The sequence below is a fragment of the Prionailurus bengalensis genome, chromosome A2, assembly GCF_016509475.1.
Source record: "Prionailurus bengalensis isolate Pbe53 chromosome A2, Fcat_Pben_1.1_paternal_pri, whole genome shotgun sequence".
NCBI lineage: Eukaryota > Metazoa > Chordata > Mammalia > Carnivora > Felidae > Prionailurus > Prionailurus bengalensis.
This window is the reverse complement of record NC_057348.1, coordinates 90,908,298-90,934,323: the sequence shown is the minus strand read 5'-3', so window position 1 is coordinate 90,934,323 and position 26,026 is coordinate 90,908,298. Positions and strand designations below refer to the sequence as shown.

General features: G+C 33.6%; 2 protein-coding genes across 5 annotated transcripts in view; one reads left to right on the top strand and one right to left on the bottom strand.

Moving 5' to 3' along the window:
• The window catches only part of RUNDC3B (RUN domain containing 3B), a 154,959-nt gene that overhangs the window by 78,806 nt on the left and 50,127 nt on the right, over window positions 1–26,026 (bottom strand). For 2 of the 4 annotated variants that reach the window (XM_043588759.1, XM_043588761.1), the window contains exons 3-5: window positions 24,610–24,660; window positions 18,761–18,894; window positions 8,068–8,153 (exon numbers count right to left, since the gene is read on the bottom strand). In XM_043588759.1, coding sequence (XP_043444694.1) covers window positions 8,068–8,153; window positions 18,761–18,894; window positions 24,610–24,660 — 271 coding nt within the window. The remainder of the gene's footprint in view (window positions 1–8,067; window positions 8,154–18,760; window positions 18,895–24,609; window positions 24,661–26,026) is intronic. The other 2 variants (XM_043588760.1, XM_043588762.1) reach the window with 1 other exon arrangement.
• ABCB1 (ATP binding cassette subfamily B member 1) overlaps window positions 5,891–26,026 on the top strand; it is a 234,397-nt gene continuing 214,261 nt past the window's right edge. The window contains exon 1 of the mRNA XM_043588756.1: window positions 5,891–5,997. The gene's annotated coding sequence lies outside the window, so the exon portion shown is untranslated. The remainder of the gene's footprint in view (window positions 5,998–26,026) is intronic.

Below are 26,026 nucleotides of genomic sequence, written 5' to 3'. Positions count from 1 at the left end.
TGGGAGGACAAACGGTGGAGGAAGTGCTACTTAACGAGGTGTCCCCTGTATGCTCAACATCTTCACTATTAATGCAAGCTAAGAAAAAAAGTATTTTTCATAAAATACACTTCTGAGATAACATTTAAAAAATAATTCAGTATTCAAAAAAATACTGAGTTAAAGTGATCTGAACCGAAAAAGGTATTTTTATCATTTAATCAAAGACATTACTCACATGTATTAAAGAAGAAGCTGTTAGGAAAAATTAATTTTTTTTCTTTTAATCAAATCAACGTATCAATTTTGACTGGAAATCTGATTCTTGTTAATCAACCCTTTCAAAGACTTCAAAAAAACCTGTAAACATCTACATTTTATCTTATAGAAAAACTGGAGCATTAATAAAGTTTGCTTATATAACCAAAGTTATGTAACAAATGAACCAAGGGTAAATCCTAAATGACTAAATTCAATAATAGTAAGGTATACACTAAAAAAATTCCCTTTTATTGAAAATATTTTTTGTTCTAAAGAAAATAATTGTATGAGAAGGACCTAACCAAAACAGTATAATGAATTGCTAAAATATATTATAAACACTGAAAGTACCAAGGTGAAAAAGATGTATTAAAACTTCAATTTAAAGCTTTATACATTAGATTGTATCCCTAAAGAAGTGTTACATGTTAGAAACAAAGAAAAATTATGAGCAACTACTGATATTACTGTATCTGGAGGAAAAGCTTCCACTGTAAAAATTTTTTTTCATGTTTATTTTGAGAGAGAAAGAAAGAGAGAGAGAGAATGAACAAGTGGGGAAGGAGCAGAGAAAGAATTCCGAACAGGCCCGTCACTGACAGTGCAGAGCCTGATGTGGGGCTTGATCTCATGAACTGTGAGATCATGACTTGAGCCTAAATTAAGAGTTGGACGCTTAACCAACTGAGCCACCCAGGTGCCCTGCTTCCACTTTTTATTAGGTATACTCTTTCCAATCATTTGTTGACTACAAAAATATCAGAAACCAGAAAACCATTTAAAATAACACCCTAATAACAACCGTACTTTTTCTCTTATCATATATAATTTAACTCTCATTGAAATATATCTCTATAATTCTTTCTTTGGTGTTCATTCTGTAAAACTATTTGAAGGCCCTTCAGGTACTTCAATAACAAATACCCTTTGAATTGCATCCAAAGGAACCACCAGAGTATCATACTGATACTATATAGTATCATGCTTCAAATTTTCCTTTTTTGAGAGTCAAAAGTTATTACACACACTGAAAATGCAATACTAAAGTATGAGAAAGTTTCTCTTCTAAACCAAAGAAATTTCATTATCACATTCTTGCTCCCTTGCCCAGTTTAGTCTCTATGTATGAAATACATACATAAGGGAGGAAGTTAGAAAAGTCTCCCTCATGACATCCAAAATAGATTATAGTATTATAAATAAATGTTATATTCCATTCAAAGACAAACTGAATCAGAATGAAACCTGACTAAAAAGTAAATCTCCAAATATCTTGCTAAGAATGTGAGATTCATTAATTATTTTATCAACAAATATAGAATAAGTTCCTACTATGTGGCAAGAACTGTGCCAGGTATGAAAGTTAAATAGTGGATGACCTAAGCATGGTCCCTCTCCATGAAGCTTACCATCTAGGGGAGGGGACAGGCAACAAACAAGAGAAAAAGGTAATTAGACTTGATAAGTAGGATAAGCAAATAAATAGGTTGTTGAAGTAGAGAAAAACTGAAGGAGAACTCAACTCTGAAGAAAATCACTATTAGGAAAGGCATTCTCAAGGGTTGAGCCTTATACCCAGAAGTCTGATCACACAGGGCTCTGTAGGCCATATAACATTAATAATAAATGTGAACATTTACTGAGTGCCAAGCACAGTTACAAATGCTTGATATGAATAATCTTCCTTAACTTTACCAGCACATATTATGCCAGGGAGGGATTAAGAACTTGTGTAAGACTCTACAAATAGAAAGTGGTGAAACTAGGACTTGACTCCAAGAAATATGTTTGAAGAGAAACCATTCTAGACCTAAGTGGCAATTAACACAATCTTTTTAACATTTAAGAAGATTGGCTGGAAGATAAATGGCTAGTAGAAGGGGGAAAACTGGAAGCTCCATTAGGACACCAATAAGGGAGTGTAGACAAGAGATAAACAAGGTATTTATTACTGTAACCGTCATGGAGATTGAGGTAAATAGATCAAGATATATTTTGGAGAGAAGATTGACAAGACTTGATAATTAGGAATTATTATAGAAAATGAGGGAGAAAGAGAAATCAAATACGAATTTTAGATTCTGACTTGATCAACCATGTAGGTAGATTGTGAGACCACTTGTTAAGGAAGAGGTAAAGAAGATTAGAGGGGAAAAAAAATCTGATCTAAACTCGCTAGCTAGAGATTTAAATGTGGTGTCATGATCATACAGGTGGTATTTAAAGCCATTCTAAAAATTCTACAAAGACAGAAAGGAAAATGAATAGAGAATAAAGATCACACAATACAGGGCTAAGTCAGGAAATACTGATCTTTCAAAGTTGTGAAGAGCATGGAGAATGAGCTTCTTTTCACAGAGTCATTATTTTATCCCATTCCATCTTGATTTGATGTCAATCAAAATATACCACTGGATATTTAGTACAAAAAAAAAAGGCAATATGCTAGTGCAAACACACCAGTTACTGCATGCAGAGTAAAGGAATGAGGAAGGGGAAAATGAAAGAATAAACTATCAACTAGTACTCAGGATGTGGTGGAACCAAACTGAGTTTTTTAATTAAAAAAATTTTTTTTAATGTTTTTATTTATTTTTGAAGGAGAGAGAGACAGAGCATGAGCTGGGGAGCAGAGAGAGAGGGAGACATAGAATTTGAAGCAGGCTCCAGGCTCTGAACTTTCAGCACAGAGCCTGATGCGGGGCTCGAATTCATGAACTGTGAAATCATGACCTGAGCCGAAGTCAGATGCTCAACTCACTGAGCCACCCGGGCACCCCTTTCCTTTTTTTTTTTTGAATGTTTACTCATTTTTGAGAGACAGCGTGTGAGCGAGGGAGCAGTGAGAAAGGGAGACACAGAATCCGAAGCAGGATCTAGGCTCTGAGCTGTCAGCACAGAGCCTGATGCGGGGCTCGAACCCATGAACCACGAGATCATGACCTGAGCTGAAGTCGGACACTTAACCGACTGAGCCACCCAGGCGCCCCAAATTGAGTTTTTTAACACAGAATGTATTCTTGATCTGTACGAACAGAGTTTTGGAACAAAGTGGCAGGTTCCTTCTTTAGTAGACACCTTCTGTCTGCTGCTGGAACACATCAGTTTTATCTTCCTCCTCTATTTCCAACTGTGTGGGTATGTCTGTTTCACTGGCTGGCTGTCTTTCAAATGGGAATCTGATCTGCCTTATAGACAAACCCTGTGGTTGACAGAAGGCTTTCATTAGTTTGCTAAGTGTTGTATGCCTCTTAATCTTTTTTTTATTTTTTACTTTTTAATGTTTGTTTATTTTTGAGACTATGCGAGAGACAGAGTGCAAACAGCAGAGGGGCAGACAGAGGGAGATACAGAATCTGAAGCGGGCTCCAGGCTCTGAGCTGTCAGCACAGAGTCTGACGCGGGGCTCAAACCCATACACCTCGAGATCATGACCTGAGCTAAAGTCGGATGCTTAACCGACTGAACCACTCAGGCACCCTTACGCCTCTTAATCCTAACACTGCACCACAGAAGCATCCTGACCCAACACCTTCAAATTAATATGATCATTTTTCTCAGTCTTGACTCCTTCCTTGGGCTTTTCATTGACCATGGAGAATTTCAGAGTATCCTCCTCTGCCACTTCACAAAGGAGGTATCAGGTCCACACTGAATGAGCACAGAAGCAAGTACCAGTAGTGGCATAAGAAGTACTTCATTTCTTTTTTATGACTGAATATCAATCCACAGTATGGAATATATATTTTGTTTATTCATTTGTCAGTTGATAGGACATTTGGGTTGTTACCATTTTTTGATTATGAGTAATGCTGCAATGAACGTCCGTATATATGCTTTTTGTGAACATATTTTCAATTCTCTCGGAAATACATATACACATATATGCATATGTAGATATATATGTATCTATAGATAGATACACACACACATACATATATGTATCCATATATATAGGAGTTATGTGCTGGGTCATGTGGTAAATCTATATTTAACTTTTTGAGAAACTTCCAGACTGGTTTTCAAAGGGGCTACATGATTTATTTCCTTCTATCAATGTATGAGGATTTCAATTTTTCCAGCTCCTTGCCAATACTTGTTATTATTTGTTCTTTTGATTTTAGCCATCCTAGTGGATGAGCAGTAATATCTCATTGTGTTTTTGATTTGCAATTCCCTGTTATTGATGTTGAGCATCTTTCATGTGTTTATTGGTCATTTGTACATCCTCTCTAGAAAAATGCCTATTCAGATTCTTTGCCCATTTTTAAATGTTTTGTTTTTGTTTTTATTACTAAGTTGTAAGAGTACTTTATACATATTTTAGATAGAAGTCCCTTATCAGACATTTAACTTTGCAAAAATTTCCTCCCATTCTTTAGATCATCTTTTCACTTTCTTGATGATATTCTTCAAAGCAAAAAGGTTTTAAGTTTGATTATGCCAATGTATCTACTTTTTCTTTTGTGGCTTGTGTATTTGCTATTATATCTGGGAAATTATTCCTAATCCAAGGTCAGGAAGATTTACATTTATGTTTTCTTCCAAGAGTTTTCATGGAAGTCTGATCCATTTTCAGTAATTTTTGTATATGAAATAAGGTAGCAGTGCACAAGCAAGTTTTATTAATGTTTTTCATCTTAATAATATAAAAGTATTTTATTTATATTTTAGGAAATAAACTATTTTAAAAAATTTAATATTTAATATATTTTAAGTATATATTTATAAAATATTTAATTATTGTATTTTATAATTTAAACAGATTCAGATTCTAAGTCTTTCTTAGCTCTTGAAAGATATGGTAATTTTTCACTATTCTATCTACTTTTCTGTAAGTGGGAAAAGTATTTATCAACTCCTTTTTCACTTTGTGACAGCTCAGTTAATTTTTGAAGTTTTGTTTCATACTTCACTCCTTCCTTCTCTTATACCTACTATAGTATAAAAAAAGTATTATTTCTTCTGAGTACAACTTTTGTCATAAATTAAGTACTGCGGTACAATTGTAAAGTAACAAACAGGTCTCTACAAAACTAATTTTATCTCTACTTCATATTTTCTATATTTGTTACTTCAAATTCTTACCAGAATGGTTTCAATCTTGTTTCAAGTATCACATTTGTGTTTTTTAGCTTAACTTTTCTAACTATTTTTCAGTCTGTGGGTAGGGAGAAATTAAAACTTGGAACAAATTAATTCAGTTTCTACTTTACTTCTCTATTTCTCAGTCTTCCCAGTAACCTACAAAAACAATTGCCCACCTTTTTTTTTTTTTTAAACTTGAATTCTAATCTCAACTCTCTAACCTCCCAACTCTGGCTATTTCCCAGTAACCCCTCAATCCCTAAACCAGAAACCCTGCAAGGGTTGTTTCCAACTGCTCACTAAGACATCCTCCATCTTAGCAAAAAAAAAAAAAATCATTTGTATTTCTCTAACACTACAGAGCCATGTGATGTGCTCCTACAAGATAATTTACTATATTTCTGTTCCCCTACTTCCTCACCCAATCTTATCCTTGGATTTTCACAGATTATTATTCTCAAGCTGGCCTATCTTAGCTCATGTAGCTCCTCCTTCTGTCCTGGGGTAAACACTTGCATCACCATTTTAAAGGACGTCATTACTCTTTATCTGTGAAGAGTAGAACAAGAAAAGAACACTTGATTCAGATACTCTCAAGATTCCTAAAGGACCAGAGATCATTTCTCATTGTTCTACAAGCACTTATGTCAGGGAGCATCCAGACAAAAGGTAAGGTATAACTATTCTTTCCAATAGTTTGCTTGCATTTCACAAACCTAATCTTCCAAATAGGTATGTTTCAGCCAGAGGTTCACAATCAAATTTATTTATAATTAAGAAGTTTCTTTGGTTTCACTTCAGTAAAAAAAAAAAATAGCATAGTTTTGTTTTGCTTTTAAAAAGGAAGACTTTTTGCAACTGCATTTTTTAACTTCTAAGATGAGAATTCTGAAATAACACCCTCCTTCCTTTTCTGGAAATTAGAGCCATTGTATTAGCACTTAAATACTATGGGTGCGTATATTATATAAACATATATTTGCTTGCATATGTGTAGAAACATTTACTAAGCCATGTTTCTGTTTCAATAATGTGTGCTTATATATTTTTACAAGAGTATTTTTACTTCATGGACTTTTTTAGAGCTGAATCATTTCCTTTTTATCAAAAAAGACAGCTAACACCTAAGAACAAGCCAAAAAGCATTTCCCTTTAAATATTTGAACTACTCAGTCTAAAAATAATCTATTCAAGAACTATTTCTACTCCACTCATTTGTCTAAGAAACAAGACTAACAACTTAGTTTATCAATGCTTTAATTTCTATTCAGAAGACTAGCATAACTTTAATGCAACTTTGCAAATGCACAGGAGATGTTTATTGTGTAAACTTCATTTTGATTTCATTGACTTAGGATTTATAGGTTTGATCTATGAGATTCTTATACTACTTTTATCTTCAAAACCTTAGTATCCTCAATATTTAGTATCTTCCATAATTAAACTTATTTACTAGAAATAATAAATAGAAGTAACAAAATTTTCATTTCACAAAGTTCATCTCAAACATCTAAGAGTTCATCACACTGCAATAAAAGGAATCATACTGCAATAAAAGAATTCAGTAAGTATATATCAAACAATTATGTGACACGATGGAAGTGTTAGTGATATGACAGTAATCATTTGATACTAATAAGTGTATCCAATCAACATGTTGTACACCTTAAACTTCAAAATATGTCAATTATACCTAAGTAAAGTGGGAAAAAAACAAAGCAAAAATGTATCATAATAAATGCCCAGATTTTCTCAAAATCCAAAATGCCAAATATTGCAACAGGACATGGAAATTAAGATTCCAGATATATGAGTTCTTTATATATGGCCCTAATTGCTCTATCAAAACTGGTTTCTAGTTGTCACTCTTTTCTTCTCTTTCAGAAATATGATTTATGAGGTAGTAATATGTATGGTAATTTAGGCAGTGTGGTCCAATAGAATGTTCTACATATGTGCTGTCCAGTTTGGTAGTCATTAGCTGCACATGCCTACTCAACACCTGAAATGTGACATGGCAACTGAAGAAGCGATTTGGTAATTTTATTTACTCTTAACTGACAGTAATTTACATGGTGGCATGTGGTTAGTGGCCACTGTATTGAATAGTACATGTTTAAGGTACTGAATATTTTCATTTACAAATACTTTTGAAATGCAGAAAATCATTTTTTTAACAACAGTTATAAGCATAGAGATTAGCAGACCAGAGTTTTATAGGAACACCTGTTGTCCTAATATGAACCTTTTCTTCTATCATTGTAAAAAAGTAAAGTCACATGGCACAGTATGTCATCTCTTACATGTATACAACCTAAGAAAAACAACACTAGTCTAGCCTGCCTTAAAAAGACAACTGAGCAATCACTAGTTATATGTATGAATTAAATGAAAGAAATAAAATAAATGTAATATAGAAAGAGAAAGAATGCTATAGGAATCTGATGGTGGGATTTTTCTTCAAATTGGTCAGGGAAAAGCCTGTGGAGAGAATGAACTTCAACTATTAAAAGTGTGAGAAATAGAAATGATTCAGAAAGATACTCTAGGTATAATGTAAAGCCTGAAAAGATAAACCCAAGAAAGATCTTCTTTCCTGAGAAGATAGTGGATTTACCTGAGCAGTACAAAAAAAGAGGAAATAAAATAGCTAAGGACTTAAAAAAGGAATGAATCTTACTTCTAATCTTTAGGTGATTCTTTTAAATATATATTTGAAAATCAAAAAGACTTTTAAACCTGGTTGTTTTGAAGTCTCTCAGAGCTGTAGAGATGTATTCAGATAAATGTTTTTCCATGAGTGCTACTCTAATCCAGGCTCTACCCTAAAAGGAAGAAGAAAGAATCAAATGTGAAAAAAAATTACAGGTTAAAAAAATATTTTGTCCACTGTCATCAAAAATATAAGCATTTTAATATGTAAATAACAATTCAGTCAAAATATACATTTGATAAAGACTAAAAAATATTTAAGTAGATAAGAACAGGTAGGTTTTGATTATATAAAGTTTGTTTTTTTGTCATTTGTTTCTCTAAATATATAGGGTACTGTATGTCATACTAATTTTCTATTAGCTGTAGGGAGGTAACTATTAATATTGAGTTACTCGGGTCAGAGACTTTATGTTACTCTACTTCAATGCCCAAATTAACATGCTAATTAAAATGAGTCCCCTTATAAAACATGAAGAGCAGAGTCCATTCTTTTTTTTTTTTAAATGACCATTGCCACACCACTTAAGAAAACTTCCCACCTATCCTTCCAGAGGGAGGTTTTAGATAACTAATATTGAACCAAATTTCATTACGTACCATGCATCCAAATCATGAGTTACTGAGTTTGCACCCGTAACATTCTAAAACTATTACCAAATATTTTAACTGGAAAAAACAAACTCACAGTAAAGTTACACAAAACCATATATTCTAGTAGAAAATCACATAAGCAGACAATTCTGACTAAACGTGAATAATTTAATTTTACTTTTGAAAGGGGTAATATCATTCAATAGTTGAGACTAGCCAGTTTTGTTTTTGTTTTTGTTTTTTTTAATAATCCAAAGCATTTCTCCTGGACTCTGTTTAAAATTAAAGAATATAAGAGGTCACATTTGTAATGAGAATTTTTTAATTCGATTGCTTTCATTTTCACGCAGCTCTCCCACCAATCTCCAGAAAATCTATGAAGATTAATGAGATAGAAAATCAAAACAATGCAATGGCAGTTGAGAATAAAGGTGACGCTAATCATTATACATGATGGTCAATCACCTGGTATGGAGAAAAAAAGCATTTTTAAAAAAGTTTACTTACTTATTTTTGAGAGACAGAGAGAGAGAGAGAGAGAGAGAGAGAGAGAGAGGGAGGGAGGGAGGGAGGGAGGGAGGGAGGGAGGATGAGCAAGCTGGGGAGGGACACAGAATCCAAGAAGGCTCCATACTGTCAACACAGAGGCCTGACACAGGGCCCAACTCACAAACCATATGATCTGAACTCACTCACGAACCCTGAGATCATGACCTGAGCCAAAATGGAGTCTGATGCTTAACCAACTGAGCCACCCAGGTGCCCAGAAAAAAACAAAAAACAAAAAACACACACAACATTCTTTAGAAATGTCTATACCTCTAGTGAATTCACCAAACCTCTGGATAGGAAAAATCAAAAAGGAGTCAATCTAGACAGTGGTAAAACCTGACAAACTAGAAGCAGCAGTATTGTGAAAAAAAGGAACGATATGAATGTGATTAGCAGGGCAGTCAATTTGTTCATCAAACTCAAAACCCCTTTTAGTTTGCCCAGGGCTCAGTCCATTTTTCCTGCTGAGTAAGCCTTGGGGAACCTACAAATAGCAGTGGTTGATCAGAACAAAAGGAAGGAAGAAGCAAGCCATTGGTCAGCAGTCTCAAGTTTCTCTCCTGAAATTTCCTTTGAAAGACACAGAGACTGGTAGTGGTGGTTTGAATCAAAAGGCTATGATTTCACCAGAGCAGAAGGTGGGAGAGTTGCTCGCCAGAGAAAGTTAGACACAGGAGACTGTGCTATTGCTAGATAAGAAATGTGGGGAAAGCCCTGCTTCCTGATTTATTAATTTCAATTCATGCAAAACTGGCCTGCACCTAATTTCCTGTCCTTGTATGTTTGTGGAATTCTCTATTATATTGTGATAATACACTGTGCTAATTTTAAGTTTCTTTTCTTTCAACAAAAGAACTTTTACTAGAACAGGAGATAAATAGACTTATAAAAGTTGTTGGGGCCATAAAGTGGGAAAGCCTTACAGCTTGGCTTAATTAATATATGCTTAGCTCTGGCTTAAGATACATTAAGATATTTATATACATTAAAATACTTAATCTTCTCAAGAATTGTGTGAGTTACAATACTAGCCCTACTTTATGAGGAAACAAAAAACAGACACATTGAGAAGACAGGAAACATCTCACCACCAAACCAACCAACCTAACTGAACTAAAATCTATACGGTCTATATACTCTACCTTCCCTCCTGTTTCAGGGGATAACCTATAATCATTTAAGAGAGTAAAAAAACAAATTACAGAGTAGGCAAAGATATCTGCATTATATACATATGACAAAAAGCTCTCATTTATAAAATACAAATAATTCTTACAAATCTATAAGAATAACTCAACTAAAAATTGGGCTTGCAAGGGAAAGACTTTATAGATTCTACTTCTTTAGTGGGTACCAAAATATTCAGATGTTTTCTTCCTTTTTAAGTTAGTTTTATAATTTTTTTCAAAGAATTTGTCCATTTCATCTAAATTTTAAAATTCCTAGGTATGGTGACTTGGTTAAGTGTGCTACTCTTGATTTCAGGTCAGGTCAAGATCTTGTGGTTTGTGAGCTTGAGCCCTGCGTCAGTTTCTGTGCAGACAGTGCAGAGCCTACTTGGGATTCTCTCCCTCCCTCTCTGCCTCTCCCCACCTTGGAATAAATAAATAAACCTTAAAAAAATAAAATTTATAGGTATGAATTATTCATAATATCCTTTTAGGATTTTTAATGCCTATACAGCCTATGGGGTTGGTTGGCCTATTTCTGATACTGGTAATTTATAATCTTTTTCTCTGTATGAATAGTCTTGTTAGAAGCTTACCAATTGTATTAATCTTTTTAAAACCACCACCTTTTAGTTTTGTTGAGCTTTTTCTATTGTATATATTTTTTCAATTTAATTGATTTTTTTCCCTTTATTTCTTTCCTTCTTTTTGGATGTATTACTTTTCTTAAATAGCTTCTTGAGATGAAAACCTTCATCAATGACTTTCAGCCTTTATTTTTTTTAATACATGAGCCTACCTAAGTCTTTTTTTCTCTAAGCACAAATTTTACATGTTATATTTTCATTATCACTACTTTCCATTTATTTTTCCATTTTAATTTTAACTTCTTTCATCCGTGACTTATTTAGAAGTCCTTCTCAATTTTTACTCACATAAGCATTTTCTAGTTATATTTTTGTTATTAATTATAGGTTAATTCCACCTTGATCAGAGAACACATTTGAGATGATTTCAATCTGAAATTCAATGAAATGAATTATAACTCAGCATATGATCAATTTTTGGATAAGTTCTGTATGTGTTTGGTTTAAATGAATATTTTGAATGAATATTTATACATTCTTACATACTTCAGTTCTCTGGTACTACTAATCCTTATTAATATTTTCTACTACGATTACTTAAAAGTCTACTATCTGCATCTCCAATAGATCTGTTTCAATTACCTTTTTTTATTTCTTAGTTTTGGTCATTAGATATTGTTTCCTGATATGCATAGTGAGCGGTTTTTGATTGAATACTGGACACTGTATATAAAAGTTTGTAGCTGCACTAACGCTACCTTTCTCTGGAGTAGATTTATTTTTGCTCAGGTAGGAAGGGAGTGTACTTAAACATCACTTTTCACTGTTTAAGGGCACCAATTGTAGGACTTTTTTGGGCTGGTCTTTGTCTGAATATCTCTTACTCCCAAGGTGGAATCTTTCTGGGGTCACAAATAAAAGTCTACAGTATTTTACAAGGCCCCTCCAACTTGTTTGACCTTAAACTCTAACCTCTTTATCTCCAGACCAAAACTGTGAAATCTTTATAATCAGCTTTTTTAGCTTCCTACCTGCAACTTTCAGCCTGGTTTATGAGACTTTTGCTCTATGCTTCAAGTAGCTAAAAGTTGGCAAACACCTCACAGGAAAACTGCATGTATAACTTCAGACACATCTGTCTGCAGCTATCTCAATAAAGTCCTGGTTTCAGTGGCAGGTCCAAGTTCCACCTTCTGTTTCTCTAGCCTAGAGAAACTAAAAGAATTCCCAGCACTCTCTGATTGACTCTGTATCAATGATGTGAACAGACAAATGTCCTTAGGCTAACAGCCAAGATGAAAGTAGGGCTCACACCTCATGTACGATCCTTCTCTCTAGTATTGTGGCCACTTAAGTCCTCATGCCTTGTCTGTTCTCTTATGTCTTAAATTTATTGTTTTGTGTATTTTATCCAAACTCTACAGTTGTTGGCAGAAGGGATGCTCTGATACAAGCTACTCTGTCATCACCAGAAGCAGAAACTGGTTCATTTCTCACCTCCAGGATCTTTTTTTTTTTTTACTTCAGTTATATCCTTCTACTATGACTCTCTCCCTCCATGTGCATTCTCCATACTGCACTCAGTTGATCTTTTTGAAATGCAAACTACATAACAATACTCTATTATTTAAAAAAATTAAAAGAAAGAAACCCTCAAGTAGCTCCCCATTGCATTCAGAGTAATATCTAAACTCTTAACATACTCTGCTTCCTCTGCTTACCATTTGAACAGCACATTTCTTTCTGTAATTCACATCCTGGCTCAAATGTTGTTGCACCACACAAGCCTTCCCTATCCAACCTATCTAAAAGAGTGTCCTTTCTTCCACCACTCTGATCACTTTCTAACTTAACCTGTTTCATTTTTTTAAGGCCCCTGAGATTATATTATATATACACTGATTTGTTATAATTACTGAAACATTACACAACATTTGTTCTCTGCCATCTTTTCACCAATGCCACTGTATCCTCAATATTTATTAACAGTTTCTAGCACACAGTAGACAGTCAATATATACTTGTTGAATAAATGGATAAAACTAAAGTAGATAAGTAACTTGCTCATTGCCAGTAGGCATTAGAGGTACCAGTGACAAGTGGGGAAAAGGAATGATGTGAGGAAAATGGTCTTTCATAAAGATTCATATGAACTTAGTATTTAAAATGGAAAGAATGTAAAACAAATGGGCAGAATCAGAGTATTTCTGGTTTCTGCCTAGGAAACCGTTTTTTTATTTTTAAAGCTCCCCAAGTATGTCTGCCATTCTTCCAGGTTTGCAGCCATCAAAATAAAGAATTAGGAATAGGAAATGTCAAGCGGTGGTTTAAGGGACAAGAGGAGACAGACTTGTTAGTAATAGAAAATGATTATAAAAATCATGTCTTCACAAATCTATCTTACTGTAAAGTTCTAGTATTTGATAACTCTAGTGTATCTGTGAATAATAGCCCCACTGTCCCTACCTCTTTCGGTAGAAAATTTGGCTAACCTACCTCTAAGAAAGAGCAGTGATAAAGTCAGCTTCTGAATAAAGGAAAACGTATACAAGAGGATGAGACCAAAAAAGACCAGGAAGGATTGGGGATTTCTGTCCTAGAAATGTGTTAAGGACTGCATTCACAGTTCTGACATAGTATAGGTGCTCAAAAATGTATCAGATGAAAGAATGCATGAATATATGAATGGCTGGTATGGCCAGCATATTAGAAATTGGTCCAATATGTTAAACTCAAGAACCAAAGAAATGTACAGAGTAAGCAACCACAAACCAGGAAAGCTTAACTTAGCCACAAACAAGAACTGTTCTTAAAAACAAAGAAAAAGAGGGGCACCTGGATGCCTTAGTCAGGTGAGCATCTGACTGTTCATTTTGGCTCAGGTCATGATCTCATGGTTCATGAGTTTGAGCCCTGCCTTGGGCTGTGCGCTGACAGTGTAGAACCTGCTTGAGATTCTCTCTCCCTCTCTCTCTTCCCCTCCCCCACGCTTGCTCTCTTTCTCTCTCAAAATAAACTTAAAAAAAAATAACCATTAAAAACAAAGAAAAAGAAAACTACATAAGATAGGCAGGAAGGCAAGAAGAACTCAAGAACAGTACAGAGCTCATATGCTGGAATTGCTGTTGCCTCACACAACAACAAAAACAGAAGGAGGAAAATAATTTCTTGAGCTTGAAATCAGTTGGAATACTAAGAAAATCCAATGGAAATACATGTAAGATCAGTAACTGTGGTAACTAAGGATCCATTTAGGGAATTTCTGTCAGAAATCACCTATTATGCTGATAAGTAATCAGTCCAACAGCAGATGGGAAAGATGGGTGTGTTCAGAATAGAGTAAAATAAATGCCCTTTGCGATGAAGTTAGTTTTCTAAGCGTGCTAATTCTAGTCTGAAACTTAAATAAGAAATCCCATATACAGAAATCCCATTCCCAGAACCTCTGCGTATTGTAGAAAGAAGAGCTGCTGATACACCTGAGATGTAAAGATTACAGAAATGATGTTTAATTCAAATACTGTATTCCACTGTTAGGCTTTCTTTAAGCCCTGGCAAATAGGTTCAGCTGGACAAAGACTGAGCAAAGAAAGGGACTGTCAGCATTTCACAGATCTCAGCTCAGAGTGACCAAGTATCAGATCTCCCATGGTGGCAAGTTTCTACGATGTGAATCTGAGTTGTACAGTAGTTGTAGGACACAGACAATCCTGATTAAAATCAATGCAACTAAAGTTAAAGAAAGTTTCCATACTGAATTAGTCATTGTTCTGTAAGGTATCTTGTCTTCCAGTGCTTAGTATGTCATCCACATAACCCTAAAAGTGTAATCAAAGTTATTCTGCTTCTTATATAGAATTCAAAAATGAAGATCTGCTTGGTCCCAGGTGTACTGAGTTGCACATTGTTTAGCAGGTAAATTTGATGCTGTGGTTCTGATAAGTTTTCACAAATGTCAAAACTGGATGTGAGTGCTGTATAGGCTAGTAGTTACTCCTGAAAGCAGCTCAAAGTCTCAATAAACCAGCCATCTAAGGCATTTGCTTAATCCTTCAATCCTGACAGTTGGCATTAGCACGTGTGATTTAATAAGTAGATTAAATACTTTGTTCTTCCCACCACAATGAATAAAGACAGAAGTAATATTTGCTTGTAGACTTTCCCCAGCATAACCAGGCAAATCACTGATCTTTCTTTCCCCAGTAAATGGAATCTATTTGAGGCCTGAGCAAACAAAGATATAAATGCCAGATTTTGGAACCTGATTATTATGCAGGGATATTCAACACTGGTTTTTTACAGAATAAATATTAACTCTCTCTGATGGGCAGCACCTTGCTGTGCAGGGCCTATTCCCAAGAGTCTCATTAAGAGAGGTAGTCAGCTGGATTTTGCATTTATGTGTTACACCCAAGTCCAAATGCTACATATCTAATGTGTGTTAACTTCACAATTACCTTTTGTATTTTGGTATACGCTAGTTCTATAAATATATTCTCTCCTATACTGAAGGGGTTTAGAATACACTTATTATCAATTGCTCCTACTTTTAATTTGAAAATAAGAAAATAAAGTTTACATAACACCTGGGACACTATTTTTATACACTTCATTCATTCAAATTACATCTTGCCTTTTAATCTTAACCTACAGAAGAAAAGATTTTTTTTAATTTTAAAAATATTAAAAAAAATTTTTTTTTCTGGAGAGCAAGCAAGTGCAAGCAGGAGAGAGGGCCAGAGGGCAAGACAGAGAGAATCTTAAGAAGGCTCAAAGCTCACCACAGAGTCCCACACAGGGCTTGATCCCACAGCCCTGGGATCATGGCCTGAGCCAAAACCAAGAGTCAGATGTTCAACCAACTGAGCCACCCAGGAGCCCCCAATATGATTCTTAAACCATAAAGAAAACATGAAAGGAAACCTGATATAAACTCAACTAAGATGCAAAGGAGAATTCAGATTGTACATTTTCTAAACCTGTAGTCAATCAGATAATTCAAATGTAAATAAATGCATAAATTCAATAGTTTGAGAAAACAGAGGCTAAAGGGACTACTAACACAATATTATAGCTAAGAAGAAAGCCATTAAAATAAAAAACAAGTTTTAAACATCTATAAGAAAAAACATTTTCAATAATCTAGCTATAATTGACTTAAAAATGAAGACATTTATTGGCTTAAAAAATGTGTGACACAGGGAAGAAAACTGATTCAAACTAATAAAGTTCAAAGACAATGAAACAGAAAGTTAACCATTGCTCAGACTGGCGGCAGTGAAGGAGGCAGCAGTGGTTTCACAAAATGCAATCTACAGCCCTAGTTTTCAAAAGGCGCCAAAAATCACAGCTATCAACTTTATCCAAAAATACTTATATAGTATAATTTAAAAATATTTAACTATCTTTCTAATTATGTCACTTAAATATTATAAATCTCATTTTAAAAAAACATTCAGTTTATGTATTACAAAATGTTTAACTTTAATATATCTTTATCAATTTTGCTAACTAATAATTTTCCAGAAGAAAAAATACGCTAAATAAAAACAGATGCAGGAACAATAAACTTGGAAACTATACTTCTGAAATATGATTGCTATACTATTTTCATTTATTAAAGAGACTTGTAATTTATAAGTTTGTAACTATGAAATAATGAATTGAACTGAATTATGTCTTGATCTTACAATTGTATGTATCTGTTTTCAATCTTTATTTTCTACCCGGGTTTGATGCTGTAACTCTTAAGTGTCAAAAATAGTAAGGAAAGCTAGTATGATGATCCAGTAAAAAAAAAACAAAACTCCTAAACTAAAGCTGATATAGGTTATATCAGCAACTCAGACCTATTATAATCTTAAAAATATTGAGGACTCCAAAGTGCTTTTATATAGATTATATCTATTGCTATTTACTGTATTACAAGTTAAAACTGAAAACTTCTAAAATATTAGATAAAAAATATATAAAATTCTAAAATTAGATTATATACATATACACCCATTAAATGTTAATGTAAATAACATCTTTTATTAAAAATAACTCTCTTTTCCTAAACAAAAATATTAGTGAGGAAAGTAGGTCTGTTTTATATTTTTTCAAATCTTTTTTTTTAAATTTTTTTTAATGTTTATTTATTTTTGAGGAAGAGAGAGACAGCACAAGTGGGAGAGGGGCAGAGAGAGAGGGGGATAGAGAATCCAAAGCAGGCTCTAGGCTCCGAGCTGTCAGCACAGAGCCTGATGTGGGTCTCAAACTCACCGACCACAAGATCATGCACAGAGCCCGATGTGGTCCTTGAACTCAGGAACTGCGAGATCATGACCTGAGCCAAAGTTGGTCGTCCAACTGACTGAGAAACCCAGGCTCCCCTCAAATCTTTTTAATGTATGGCTTAATAAACGTGAACTAGGTATCTGCTGCTGCATTCAATCTAAGGTGTTGTTTTGGCTGAAGCATATGAAGGCAATATAATCTAGCCTCACTAGATACACAGTTGCAAAAGGACACCTTTTATAGCCTTTTTAGATAATTGTGGACATTCTCCTTTGATTCTACATTAAAATTCAATAACTGAGAATTCCTTAAAGGCTAACAGCAACATGGAATCTATAACCGTATCAATGAACTCTTCATACTGTATTACATTAAACCCACTGGATAAAATGGATCTTTTACCCATGCATGATTTTTTAATTCCATGCAATGATCATTTGGAAAGTATGAGGTTTGCAGGTTTACCAAATGCTAACACATCTCATTAAACAAGTTAAAAAATGCATTTCTAATTTCAACATCATTGTTATCAGAAAAGTCTAAGTTCAAGGAAATTGTTGGTCTTAAGATGGTAAATACAAGTTTTTCAAGATTCTAATTTTTACTTCAAAGTTTTGATTTTACCATTGGCAACAAATGCTGTCAGCTGTTTCCCTTGAATTATAAGGCTTACTTTGTTCATTTTTATTCAAGAAAATTCTACCAAATGCCTAAATCTAAAAAACTATACTTTCTATGCGTTTAAGTAAAAATAGTATTACATGACACAAGTGTCTAATTCAGCTCACAAATTCGAATGGCTACATGAATACTTTTCCTTGAAACAACCATCATATTTTAATATGCTATAAAGCTTTATGTGTACTTTCCATTTTATTACTCAGGATATTAAAAAGACAGGCATTCAATGGCTGAATTTTAATAAAATTAATAATGCTTACTGCACCATCGTGGATATTCTCATGTGAAACAGGCTTTTTTTGTTTTGTTTTGTTTTTAAGACTGAATGCAGTAGGAAGAACACAATGATTACTAGTACAGTTTAATGCCACTGCCCTAATTCATACTAAAGAACTAATTCTGCCACCATAGCTTCTGTATCAGCAGTGCAAGTGCCAACATAGCGCAAAAACCAAATAACACCCTGGTACTATATGAAAATAGTTTTGACATTATGGACCTCCAGGGTTCTTCAGGACACTGAGGGCCACTGGGTTAGGTAATTCAAGAAATGTACAAACCTCACAGAATAGGAAATATTTTATTGTGCTTCTCAAAAAAAAAAAATAATTCATACTGACTAGCTACAAATCCTTTTGCTATTCCTAAGGCCACAGTGAAGACTCAACAGCATTCTAAAATAACTACATGCAATTAAAAGAAATGGAAACAAGCCTACAAAAGATGTTAAACTTTGTCAAGTGCTTAATCCCAACAAAGAAAAAAAAATTACATAGCAAAGAGCTCAGAATTTTCTATTTGGGTCAAAACTGTTTAGGATTAGATTATATACATTGCATATTATTATTTATTTCTTACCTTAGCTCTAGAGGAACTGACATTTTCCATATTTTCAATGCTGCAGATACAATTCTGTGAAACCTTCCGGCAAGCCACTCTGATATAGTCCCAGAAGCTACGAGGACTTTCATAACCAAACCAGGTTACTTGACCTTCAGAAGACAAATTGTAATACAAAATAAAAGAAAACTAGACTAGAAAATTCAAAATGCAAGAATAAAATTCTAAAAAATAAAGACAGCATATGTACTATAGTGAAAAGGGTAATGATCTCATTGGCCAAAAGCCTTAAATCTAGTCCTGCTCTACTTTTAATTAGTTGTGCTACTTTAGGCAATTTATTTAATGGATTTGGATCATAGTTTTCTCAACAATAAAACCAAACAAATCAAAGAAAAAGGGACTAGAGACTAACCACCTGGTAGATAGCACCCAGAAAACCCTCCTTATGGTTCTAGTTAACCATTAATTCACATGTCACCGGTTGCATTCTAAACCTTTCTCTACGTAGAGAAACAGAAAAAATAATAACACAACCCCTTTCCTCCTCTTCACAAGGAAACTTCAAAGAAATAAAACAATGTGTGGTCTACCCTCTAAGTAACATGATGAATTAGAATCCTGCATTCACTGATCATTCATTATCTGCCCAATCGTTCCCATCTAAAAAGCCATCAAGTTTCCCTCTGTCATTCATCTGCTCTCTTCTAGTTGGCAAACCATCAAAATTCATTCAGGCATTTACCATTATAATTTTTTTCAGATTTGGGTAATTATGGGTCTGTTCACAAACAAATGTTCTTTTGTGTTATCTCCCATTAGTATTACTATTTCTATGTGGGACTCTTCAGTGGTGGATCTGTGGGAGCCATTTTGTATTCTGAGCATTTTTAAGCAGAATGTAAGAGACATCTTAATACTTTCTTTAGTTTTTCTGGAATGATTAGTCTTACCTAAGGAAGTTGTTTAATCTTAATGTAGAAGCATCTTAAATCTGTGCATCTATCTATCTATCTATCTATCTATCTATCTATCTATCTATCTATCTCAAATCTTCCTTTCCCCAGTAATAGTTTCTCTCTAGCAACATCAAAAGCGTTCTTGTCGGCAAGCACTGTCTTAGGAGAACTGTCTCAAATGATACTTCAGTGGTTTCCAACCACAGGAGCTCGAAACAGTAACTGGGCTGCTTTTTAAAAAATATACATGCATGGGCTCCACCCCAAGGTAAATAATCAAAACCTTTAAGGGCAGGCCCAGGCATAGGTATTTTTTAAAAAGATCACCTTGCTATTTCTAATAATTTACTTACGGTTAATTAACCAATAGAAATTGTACATATCATGATAGGAAACTTGTATTCATTATTCTGGACATTTTAAAGTTCTTTTCTTCTTGCACCCGATATATGATCTCTACAGTGGATCAACACCTTCCTATGTGCTGACACAGCACTCTGTGCTTATTTATCCTTATAAATGTTTACTTGATTATCTTACATATTAGGGGGTAAAATCAGTAAGGCAAGGACTGTCTTATCTGTCTTTAAATCAATCTCTAACATCTGACACATGCTTGGTTCACAGTAGGCATTCAGAAAATATTTGTTAAACAAATCAACTGGTGAATCAACACAAAAGAGATCATCTTAATTGCATATAAAAATTCAATTTTTAAAATTCTGCATATCTTTTTATAGTGACAGTTCACAGACAATCTGAGAAGACATCTGCATGCTAGATTACAAATGTCAAACATTCTGGACAAACACACCTTTATCTATATAAATAAAAATACAAAAGCATCTACAAATCTTTACATAACTATTTCTATAACTCAATATCTCCTTAAAAATCAAAGCTTACTACCTACAAACAGAAATCTATAGGAATACTTAAAATTTCCTGTCTTCCTCTCTAATCTCTCCCTACCACTTTCCTTTGCCCCCTCTGTTCTGTGGGTTAAAAAAAAATTCCTGGTACAGTATCTCAATATACTTTGTCTTTGGGACAACATCAATTTGTTAGCCATTTGGAGAGGAGGTAAGATGCCTACTGGTTAAGAATATATGCTTTTGAGTCGGGAGGGATCTGAATTAGATCACTTTCTAGTTAATAAGTTAACTTCACTCTGTAAATTGGGTTTCATCTATAAGTTAACAATAATGGTAGTACCTACATGATAACACTGTTATCATGGATTCAATGAGATAATCTGTGTGAGGCAATTAGTAGACAGCCTGGTACAGATGTTAACAATTATTACTACAGTTACTGTTATTATCATACAAATAGTTAAAGAACCCAAGCTCCCCTGTAGTGTCAACGAAGTGGGAATGAGATGCAAAATTAAATTTTTCCCATTACTTGCTCAGAATCTAGGAAAGTCCTTAAAATTTGCTCCCTAATTCAGCCTTTTCACATATCAACCATTTTATATTCACCTCCCCAATATGTCTCTATTCTCAATTAATTTTCTTTGGCTTCTACTAAGTAGGATCATTCCATAATTTAAGATGAGAGGTATGGTTGCCAGACTTCCAAAATGAGGAGATATTAAAGAAAGGGAATATTACAAGCTTTCTCTGTCAACTTTATTTTAAATCTTCTCATGAGTTTGACATGGCTAAAGAAAATAACTTAAGACGTTTTAAAATAAAGCTGTCAAAAAATCCCAAAACAATAGAACAAAGCCCCATTTTGGAGGAGAGGAAACCAAGATATCAAAAAGCAAAATCTAGGCTAAGGTTAAACAGAAGGAATGGGCACTAAATCTGTGGGACTCCAGGTATGGGTAAGATGTGTTATCTATAAGACTCTCACCCAAGAGACCATGGCAAGATTTCCCAGATTACAAACCAAGAGACTAAACAATTAACAGAATGACATATCATCATGATTTGCAGGGCCTTAAAAAAATAACCTGTAGTTATCGCCACAATACTTTTATCTACTCCGCAAACTAGATGTAAGGATAACTTGGCTTGATTCTGCCTTCCTTCCTCTTCCGTGTGCATCATGTCCAAAGTCAAGTTCTGAATTCAAGACACTGAATTTTTCACATTCAAAAGAATCTGTTTTGAATAAGAGAAGGTGCATTCCCTTGTTAGAGCCTCCAAACAAACTCTCGTGTAAATTGTATATCCTAGAATTTTATTTAAATAGTTAAATTCTGCATCTATTAAAAGGTTACATTTAATTGAAAATAATGGAAGTGTTCAACTGGTCACTTGAAATATTATTATTTGAAGACAACTTTTAAACACAGATTAATTGCAAAAGATGTACTGAGAGTATTAGTCTGTAATCACTATTCAACAGAAAAATCAAAAACAAAGCTACAAGTGGATTGATCACGCCTTCAAAAATAACTATTGAATAAACAATCACTCCTCAAATACTTTCATTTCCTTAAAAATAACCATAAAAGCAAATCACACTTCAAGAAAACAACTAGTTTATATCTTGAAGAAATTTTATTCTGGAGAAGAAATACACTGTCACTAACAATTATTTTTAAAGCCCTTGATAAGTGTATAATATGCTTTCAGTTATGTTTTCCTAGAAGTTAACTTTTAGCAATGACAAAGTTAACAAACTTTCCCAAACTTATCAGCATTCCATCATTTTAAGGCAAAGAAAGAAAGAAAGAGTGAAAAGTTAGCTAGACTAAAAGATAATGTGCTACTAACCAACTATGTGGTATCCTTCCCACCAAACAGCATTATTTTCAGCACCTAACAATGGCCTGTGATCTCTCGGGTCCAATGTTATTCTAAAGTTACTCTTCTAAAAAATTTTAAAAATAAAATAAAATTACTCTTCTGTATTACTTAAGTTAGATGTCTGTTCATATCATGCAATATATTTGTGTTTTGCTTATATCTTAGTTCACATCCAGAATGAGACCTTCTGAGAACAAGGACTAAATTTTCTAAAGTGGTTCTCTACTAAGTAGTGGCTAATTACACATTATCTTTTGATAATACAAAATATAAATGAATCTGTTAAGTGACTTCCTTTCTCCAGCCTTTGTATTAGTGCTTATCTATGTAAAGAGCAAATGAAAAACTGGTCCCACAAATTTAAGTCTTGTTAGTGTTACAATACATCACATCAATGACAATATCAAAGACTACCACCTTGGAACTGTCATTCAACTAGACAAGCAATAAAATACAGTCCCATCAAATTTTAATTGACCACTCTGAAAGTTTTCAGACACTTAAAGGAAAATAGTCACTTGTAGACTGATTGTTGCCAATATATTAGTATTTAGATATACAACTTTAACTTTTCACTTTAAATTTTGTAACAGCAATCCTCAATTTCTTGCTAATTTATAAAACTCAGTTTAATATTTTCTATTATAGTTTTGCTAAACAGAGAAAATTCCCATTTCTGCAAAAAGAATCTTTTCCTTTAAAAAAAAGTATATTATTATTTGAGGTTCATATTTATTAGATCACTCAGCTCTGAAAGTGAAATAATGGCAATGATAATTAATTTTCTAGGTAAAAGGTCATATATTCTAAAAAGAGGAATCAAATTTAAACACTTTAAAAATACTTTAATTACATATTAAGTTGAATCTTAAGAAGAGTAAATCTAGATTGGATACTCAGTTGTACTTATATTGCTAATGCTGTATGTTACTTACAGGGCATCTCAAGTAAGTCACTTAGCAACTATGAATCATAGTTTACAAAATATGATTATTATTCTTTGTTACTGACAATGTCTTATTCAGTGGTAAGGAGTTTACCACAAATACCAATAATATGTATCTATACTGTAAAACTGAGTCCATTCTTAACCTTCCACAAAATTTAAGATGACCAGGTTCACCAAAAATCCAAAAATTGAATTTGACTTAATAAGCTTTTTATCCCAGTAATTTTACCATCTTTCTGAGTAGAGTACAAAGGTTTTGTTTTTTCCTTCTACCAGTGTTTTAACATAAGGCTTAGACTACTGGCAGATTGAATTAGAATACTGAAGGCTGAAATCCATAAAGAGAGAGTACATCAACGTGCAGCCCCAAAGAAATCAAGCATAATTTGTTTCAGTAGTGATTAAGGCTATATGTAGAGAACATGAAACAAACGAAACTGTTTAAAATGATTACTTGTGGAAATGAGGGTTAATAAGAAGACATTTGTTTTCTACTTTCTATCTTTTGTCTTAATTATAATCCTTAGAAAGAATGACTATATATTTCTTTTCTAATTAAAAAATATAACAAAAGGCTAGGTCATAAGTACAGAGCCCAGCAGTGTTTTTGCAGACAGCAGGAACTCAAAAAGTTTTGAATAAGTGAATAAAAGCATGCATTCTACCTGGGAGAAAGGAAACTAAGAAATATATTCCCACTAATGGTTCAAGAATGGCAAAGAAGTTATTGATACTGCCCATGTATGTTTCATTGAGTGACTGTTAAAATCACACAGCTTCCCTAAGCCCCCAGTTAGCATGTAATACAAATATTATTACACAGCAGTTACAAAAACGAGGAAATAACTAATAATTATCATATCATTAAGAGTTATAATAAAATGTAAATTACACTGATAGATGTAATTAATAAAAGTCATTAAAACCATGGAACATAGAGAAATGTGGAGGGGGTCACTGAGAAAGGAAGGAAAGTAAATAATTATATTGAGTGGGTTTACATCAAGATATTAATTTAAAAATTAGCATAAGCATATTTGTGCTCTCTGGATTAACCAAAACAAAAAAATAAAGCTTTGCAAAACCCATGCAATGTACTAAAAAAGATCACTTAACTGATACAGCCCTCCCCAGTAAGTCAATTCCATGCTCCCGCGCAGCTCAGTGGCGGGAGACATCACCAGCATAGAGTACCTTGAAGAGGTATTTGGAGATGAGCCAGCCATCTGCAACTTTGGGATATCTCTTTAAAAAAAATAAACAACAACAACAACAACACACAGATATTTAAGAAACCTGCTATCAAGTTTACAATTGCAAAGTGAATAGCCCAAATAAGATGGCTACACATTATCTCGATGCAGTAAACACTAGTTTTACCTAATAAATAAAATAAACTCAGTTAAGATGAATATGAGATACACCTAGCACGTAAATCAAGCTGGTCTCTTGTATCCTGTTCTACTGGAGAAGGGAAGGTATTTGCAAGTCACAGAAATGGGTTCCCTGTTTGTGTCAGGGCCATCATTCTTCCCAAAATTGATACGCCTATGTTGACAGGGCAAAAAGAGCAAAAGCGTGAATGAATCCGCTACCTTTGCACCTCAGAATTTATAAGATTGGTTAGGAAAACTAACTACTATTAAACTATTAATATTAAACTATACAGCTTATAACATTTTCAACTGTAAAAATATATATACTTTCTACCTGGTAACTTTTGTAAAAGTTATAAGCAAACTTATTTTAAAGATCAGCTCTCTTGCTTTTTTGGCCTAAGAATAGTTAGTATGTTTTTTTTTTTCTTTTGTGAATTATGAGAACACCACTTAGAGATCAAGTAGAGAGTTGTTCAGTTTAAGGAATGTTAACTAAATGCCTGGTTCATGCAAAATACGTCTTCTACATCTTCCAATTATTGTTTAACAACCACCATGTGGAAAAGTACTGTAAATTGTTGCTATGTTGTTTGAAAATTCCTAGTATAATTATACAGGAAAATTTCAAAGCCAAATTTCTAAAGTCGCAGTCCCCCAAAATGATCTTTTCGTCTCTCATAACCAAACACTGAAATCTCCAACAGGACATGGTCCCATATACCTTACCAAATATTTATACCTTTTACGAAACCAAACAAAATCAACTGCACAGTCAGTAATGTATGAAAATAAAAGTTAGAAGACATATATAGTTTGTGCTATTGGCTACATCTATGTGTTAACCACTCACTCTCTATCCTACCTCAATGTATAACATTTTTAACCAACATTAAATTTGGAAACACATATCCAAAAGGAATTATAATTTGGTACCCTAGTTGAAACATGATGTTTACAACATCATGTTGTTACTACAACTACCAGAAAAATGAAAATGTCTCAGCATTGAAATGTAAGTCAGAATAGAATGCTTTTCATTGCAAATATTAAGAATACCAATTCTTAATGTTTAAACCACAATTATTATCTTTGCCCTAAAAATAAGTTATGTGTATTATTTGTAGTTATTAACATAATCAAAAAAGTTATCAATGTAAAAACAATTTCTATGAAAATCTTAAAGAAATTTTACTTCAAAAAATGTATCAAATAAGGTGTATCATGTCCAGATT